The following is a 7,614-nucleotide window of genomic DNA, read 5'->3' on the forward strand; positions in this document are numbered from 1 at the left end:
CAACCAAACAAGTAAAACCACCATATGCGAAAATAATAACTAACACACATTTGAGAAGAAGAAAATCTATACAAAATTTCCAAGAAGTTTCAAGAGTAAAACTAATAAAAAAAATTGCAATAAGTTCCAAGTGTATAATTATAACACATTAACTTTTGAAATTCATCCAAAACCATTAAATTACTAACATACACTGTAAAATAATTAAATCATGAAAAAATATGATGAATAATACAAAAATGCACTTTTAATAGAATTTACGACGTAGACTTCAACTGCAGTCTACCTTTGTAAATTTACAAAGACGTCTACACATATTATCTAACACCAAAAATTTATAGTTGGCTCTGGCTTGATACACAAAGGCGTACAAAGTGTGTCTTAGCTAACTCGATCAAGTTCCGCACTTGTCTATCATTCGTGACATGCATATGAGGAGTATCCGGAGCCATTTGCTGTAAAATGACGTCTAGTAAGGAATATGTTAGCACCATCTTCTCGATTTTCTTGTCCAGGCCATAATCTTCTAGTGCCATTTCAAGAAGTTCACCATGTGTACAACCATCCGACACAAGAAACATTCTCCCTCCTTTCCGATTATTGACCACAAACTCCCGCAAAGAGCCTTTCACCACCCATTCTCCGTATACACAGGTATCTGAGCCATTTCCTGCAAAAAAATACAGGTTTACATAATCAGCGAAGAAATATTTCATATTTCATAATAATATAAACGAAGACTTACAACTACATATAAAATTATTAGCTAACAACATAGTCAAATCAAATGAATTATACCTTCATAATTATAAAAAAATTCTTTTCAAAATCACTCAAACCCATTAGGATTAACTAACACACACACTGTCAAACAAAAAAGAACTAGAAAAAACTTAATGAATAATACACAAATTCACATTTTTATATATTTTTCTATGTAGACTTAATATTCAGTCCTCGAAGATGTAGACGTTCTTTTCAGTTTACCAGTGTATACTATCAAATAGGTCTACTCTTTGGGTTGGTTTTTGCTATTGCAAATTTTACGGGTTGCTCTCTATATTTGAAAAAAAGTTGTGATTTTATACATGTAGACTTTCATTTCAGTCTACACTTTAAAAATGTTAGTTTTTGCAATTGACCAGAATTCATCTAAGATTTGACTTTTAAAACTAGACTTCATATGCAGTCTACATGTTTGAATTTTTTTGAAAGAGGTTAGTTTTGCAATTGACCAAGTTTGACTTCCAATGAGTAGATTGAAATGAACGTCTACGGGTGTGTAGACTTCTTGTGAAGTCTACTCTCAAATCCGACGGGTTGGTTTTGCATTTGACCAAAATAAAAAAGTAGACTTTATACGTAGTCTACATTTTTTTTTCTAGGATAAGAAGACTGCATATGAAGTCTACAATTTAATAAATTTTTGATTGCTTTTTAAACTTGTTGGTCAAACACAAAACTAACCTATTCAACGAAGTCAAAGTTTTGGTCAAATACAAAACTGATATTTTATAGACTTCGTTGGCAGTCTACAGTTTGTAGACTTCCGATGAAGTTTATTTTGAAAAGTCAAAAGTTCGGTCAAATGAAAAACTAAACTCTTTTAGGTAGACGTCTTAGTAAGTCTACCGAAATTTTTATTTTTGTTGTCAAAGGTAAAGATAGAGACAGCTGGGGAAGTCTGCGTTAGAAAAAAAAATTGTTTGGTCAATTGCAAAACTAACTTGTGCGTTGACAAATAGACTGCATCGTAAGTCTACACGGAGGCGTAGACATACAAAACAGTCTACTATCGCGACACAGATCTGAAAAAGAACGAAAACCATGTAAATAGTTATATTTTTCCTGTGTAAAGCTCGTCTCCAACCTTTTCAACCGTCCAAACTCCAAATATGAGCAAAAAGAAGCATCTTTGACGATTCACTAATGAAGAAACTCAAAAATATGAAGTTTGTGATTATGAAAATGAAAGTTATGAGAGTTTTTTAGATGGAAATGTAGAGGAGATGAGAAGAAATGAAGTTTTTTGGGTTAGAATGAAAAAAAAAGTGGTTGAAAATTGAATTCTAGAGCTTTAGAGCTCAAAAATGGTGGTTCATGGTGGTTGGAAAAATTGATGATACTGGCATTTTTGTAAATAAGAAGAATTGGTTAGGGTGTATTTGGTTTTTTGTTAATTTTGAAATTAATAAAAAATTAAATAAAAATGGCAATTTTATGAATAATTCAAAAACATAGGGATATTATAGAAAATTTATTGATGAATAGTATGGACAAAAAAAGAGGTTGGTTTTAGGTTTGACTTAAAAAAATGGGTTGGCTTTGAAAAACACCCTTAATATTTTTACAATTTATTGATGATTATTTTAACGAGTTTAGCAATCTTACGCCTCATAGTTCAGCATCTCAAATTTATAAAGTTATGTTTGTGTGTATAAATATTATTTGACTTAGCTATTTCTGATTACTCATGATATTTAAATAGTATGATAAATTATTTGTCTTGGATTGACAATGGCAGTTAAAACTGATGGAGATATATTTGTTTGGCTCAGCTTGATTGATTAAGGTTTGCTTAGTTACATAAACATGTTGATCTAAAAATGAAACATATATCTCATTAAGATATATGCTTCATTATTGTATTTATCTTTTCTTGTTAATTTGTTTAAAAACAATTTTGATCTCCAGAATAAAAATTATCAATGGTTGGATTTAGTTGTTCGGTTTAGCACTTGGTTTCATTATATCAAACATGCGTCATGCTTATATATCATGGCCATGTTAACTAGCCTTTTACTGCACTCATACTTTAATATAATTAGCATGACATGATTAAACCAATTAAACTAATGTGCTATACTACCGTATTATTGTTCCAGCTATCTATTTAATATATTCATTGAAAGTTGAGTTGGTAAACATCGTACAAGCTTAACTGAAAGATTGACTTTTACTTTATTAGTTTGGTTTGTTTAAGCTGGTTTAGTGAATATTCGGTTCATAATAGCCTTGTTTTCAGTATCATATCTATGCTATAATAGCTATGTTTGCATAATATATTCTTCATTGTAAAGTTTATTTTGGTATTGAATATTGATGTGTTACTAATATAAAAGCCATGTTTCCATGACACTACAAGAAAACAGCGGTATTCTGACGGACATTCCGACGGAAAATGAAATCCTCGGAATATCCCGAGGAATTTCCGAGGATATTCCGAGGAAATACAAAATTTGGTTTCCTCGGAATTTCCTTGGAATATACCGACGGAATTCCGAGGAAATATAAATCCGTCGGAATATTCTTATGGAATACCGAGGAAAAATGTATTCCTCGGAAAAAACCGATGAATTCTGAGGATATATTATAGCCGTTAGAGGAACTTCCGACGAACTAGCCGTTGGCGTCAAAATTTCCTCGGTCTGTCGACAGGATTTCAACTATAAATACAAGCACCCCTCTTCCTCTTCATTCACTCCATATCTTCATCCTCCCTCTTGCTCTCTTTACACACGAATTTGATTCATAAAAAACATTTATTCTTCAAATTATTTTCGTTCTTGGATCGATCGACCTCATTTGGATCCGAACACGAGATTGCTTACGGAAGAATACCAATGAGGTATAACCGAATTCATGGGGTTAGTTCACCAACAACCGGAAGCAAAAACAGGGATGTTAAGATGTCCTTGCTCTAATTGTAAAAATAGAAAGGTTATTAAAGAGTTGGATGTTTGGACTCATCTATATTTGAGTGGGTTTACATGAAGTTACAAAATTTGGTATCATCATGGGGAAACTGATTATGAACATTGTAGTACTAGCGAACCTCAGCCAGCGGTTAGATTAGAAGAACCAATTAGAACGGATGTAGATTATGGTGTAGGTACTGAGCAGATGGTAAATGATCATTTTAGAGGGGAAGATTTACCCAATGCACAAGCTAGGAGATTTTATAATATGTTGGATGCTGGAAAGCAACCATTGTACGAAGGTTGCAGAGATGGTCATTCAGCTTTATCATCTGCTACAAGATTGATGGGCATTAAAACATATTATAATTTGGCTGAAGACTATGTGGATGCGATTGCTGATTTTGTAAAAGGTATTCTACCCGAGGATAATGTAGCTCCTGGTTCATACTACGAGGTTCAGAAATTCGTAGCTGGTCTTGGTTTATCGTATCAGGTAATAGATGTATGCAGCGACAACTGCATGATTTATTGGAGGGCGGATGAACAGCGGGTTACAAGCAAATTTTGTGGGAAGCCTCTTTATAAAGATACGAGTGGAAGAGTTCCAGTACCATATAAAAGGATGTGGTATTTGCCTTTGATGGAAAGGTTGCAGAGGTTGTATATGTCTGAACGCACAGCGCAACCAATGAGATGACATTCGGAGCACTCAACAGATGGTGAGATCAGCAATCCTTCAGATGCAAAAGCGTGGAAGCATTTCCAATCAAAGTATCCCGACTTTGCTTACGAGAGAAAAAATGTCTACCTTGGATTATGTACTGATGGTTTCAGCCCGTTTGGCAAGAGTGGAAGACAGTATTCTCTATGGCCAGTCATTCTTACACCATACAACCTACCCCCAAACTTGTGCTTGCGACGAGAGTTTTTGTTTCTCTCGATTCTCGTTCCCGGACCAGAGCATCCTAAGAGATCACTTGATGTGTTTCTTCAGCCACTAATATATGACTTGCAAAAACTATGGGCTCAAGGTGCTGAAACATACGATGTTTCGTGTAAAGAAAACTTTCAAATGCAGGCAGTACTAATGTGGACAATAAGTGATTTTTCAGCATGTGGTATGTTATCTGGATGGACAACGCATGGAAGGCTATCATGTCCATATTGTCAAGATAACACTGATGTTTTCCAACTAAAACACGGAAGGAAATGTGTTGGTTTGACTGTCACGGGAGATTCCTACCACCTGATCATCCATATCGTAGGAGTAGGAATTTGTTTACGAAGAACAAGAGGGTGTTTGACAGTCCACCTCTGGAAATTTGTGGGAAAGATTTGAAGACACAACTAAGAGATTTTGGTGCAGAAAGGACGCCAGACGTCGGTGGACATGAGCGTTTTCCGGTAGATGCTGTTGGAGACCTACATAACTGGCACAAAAAAAATATTTTCTGGGATCTGCCATACTAGGAGGATCATCTGCTAAGGCATAATTTAGATGTCATGCATATTGAGAAGAACTTTTTTGACAATCTCATGAATACGATCCTTAATGTTCAAGGTAAAACAAAAGATAATTTGAAGTCAAGACTGGATTTAGTCGGTATATGTGCTCGTTCAGAACTTCATGTTGATGAGAATGGTAGGGCTCCCTTTCCCATATACCGACTTGATGCAGAGGGAAAAAATGTGTTCTTTGATTGGATTTCAAACGATGTGGAATTTCCAGACGGTTACGCATCTAATTTGCGTAACTGTATCGACTGAAAGGAAGGAAAGTTTACTGGCTTGAAAAGCCACGATTGTCATGTAATGATGCAGCGCCTCCTTCCGTTTGCCTTCTTTTTTTTTTTTTTGAGTGAATGTTAAATTTATTCATCAAAAAAACCCTTCTTACATCAAGTGTAACCTCTATTCTCAGAATTCATAAATCTAATTTTTAGACTTCAAAAAATTACATTCTAGTACTAAACCAAAATTGTAAACCTTCTTCCCAACCCTTCATTCCTTTAGTTCTTAACAGACTCAGTTTGTTCCTCATACCTTTTTCCAGCAACTTCATCAGTATCTCAATAGGCATTGGATTTTCCTCATGCTTGATCCTATTTCTCTCTCGCCACAGAGCATGCACTGTTGCTTGAAGAGCATATATGAGACAAAACTTCTTCTTGTTCTCCATTCTCTCATCATTAATGAGTATCAATAACTCAGACCAAGCACTCGTATAATCATTACAAAGCACACCTTTCATGAGATACTCCCAAACCTGAGCCGAGTATGAGCATTCAAAAAACAAATGGCTTCTAGTCTCTGATGCATTCTTACAGAGCACACACATCTCCACAGCCCCCGGGTCCCACTTAACAATTCTGTCCATAGTAGACAATCTGTCCCTTACTGCTAGCCAAGTCACAAAAGCAAATTTAGGAGTTACATTTGTGAACCAGATTCCACTTGACCAGTCACAAACCACCCCAGGAGAGCGTAATAACGACCAAGTTTCATAAGTAGAGAACTTTGGTTTGAACCCCGACTTCCTTCTCCAAATATTTGTATCAGAAACTTCACTTCTCAGCTTCTCCTTTACCAAGATTAGATCAGCTTCAATATCATTAAGTAGAGAGGCTTTGTGTCTTCTTCTTCTCCTTACACTCTGTAATGCTTCCTCCACCGTAGCGCTTCTATTAATACCCATATCCACCATGCCACGCTCACCCAGAACATTAACAAGAACTCCTCGATCTAGCCAATTGTCAAACCAAAACGAGGTTTGTCTCCCATTACCCAAGTCTTTGTTATGAAAACTCCTTACTACCTCTCTCATCTTTAACATCTTCTTCCACATCTAAGAACCAATCTGAGTTTTCTCATTTATTTCCCAGAAACTCTTTTGCTTCAACAGGTTGCTAGTTACCCATTTCCCCCATAACGAAACTCCCGATAACGTTCTCCAAATAAGTTTTAACACATTGACTGCATTAACCTCCTTGAGATTCCTAATTCCCATACCACCTTCCTTCTTTACTCGACAAACTTCTTTCCACGCAACCTTAGCGCCTGAACTTTTCAACTCTGGACCAGTCCAGAGAAACGCCCCACACAGTTGTTCTATTTCACGAATACACCTACTTGGGAGACGGTAGACACTGGCCCAGAAATTGACAATACTCATGATAACAGACTTGATTAATTGTAATCGTCCAGCATACGAGAGAAATCTACTTGTCCAAGAGCTAATCCTGCATCTGATCTTCTCCACCAGAGGCAAGAAATCTTGCTTCCTCATGGCTTTGGTCATCAATGGTAATCCCAAGTAGCGAACCGGGAGGTTCCCTTTTGCAAATGGAAAATTTGCCAAGATTCTTCTCTCTTCAACCTCCGAGACACCAGCTAAATACAGAGTATATTTTTCTATACTGATGCTTAAACCAGACCACTTTGCAAACTTCTCAAAGACAGAAAGAGCTCCTTGAACAGATTCCTTAGACCCCTCCACAAAAACCATCAAATCATCCGCAAAGCAAAGGTGAGTGAGCAAGAGAGACTTACAACGAGGATGAAATTTGAACCTCTTTTCAGCCACTGCTTTGTCAATCTTGGGCGATAAAACGTTCATGCACAATACAAAAAGATAGGGGGACAGAGAGCAACCCTGACGCAGCCCTCTGGAGCTTTGGAAGTATCCCGCGAGTTCCCCGTTCACTAGCACCGAGAAAGAGGGTGTAGTAACGCACAGTCTGATCCATTTTATGAACTTCTCTAGGATACCTAACGCCTCCAAACTCCTCAAGACAAACTCCCATTGTACAGAATCAAACGCCTTTGAAATGTCAATCTTCATTACTCCTCTAGGTGTAACTGAATCCTTATGATAGTCTTTCACTAACTCAGAAGCCAACAAAACATTCTCCAT

The 7,614-nt window shown here is 36.5% G+C and overlaps 1 protein-coding gene across 1 annotated transcript; it reads right to left on the reverse strand.

Moving 5' to 3' along the window:
• Nucleotides 1-282: 282 nt before the first annotated feature.
• Nucleotides 283-6,525, reverse strand: LOC125587291. Its single transcript, XM_048757526.1, has 3 exons — nucleotides 5,745-6,525; nucleotides 391-670; nucleotides 283-286 (listed from the first exon to the last, which is right to left on the reverse strand). Exons 1-3 carry the CDS (start codon nucleotides 6,523-6,525, stop codon nucleotides 283-285), a joined length of 1,065 nt encoding a protein of 354 aa, XP_048613483.1.
• Between the last annotated feature and the right edge of the window lie 1,089 nt (nucleotides 6,526-7,614).

The sequence above is a fragment of the Brassica napus genome, chromosome C5 (assembly GCF_020379485.1).
Source record: "Brassica napus cultivar Da-Ae chromosome C5, Da-Ae, whole genome shotgun sequence".
Taxonomy (NCBI): Eukaryota; Viridiplantae; Streptophyta; class Magnoliopsida; order Brassicales; family Brassicaceae; genus Brassica; species Brassica napus.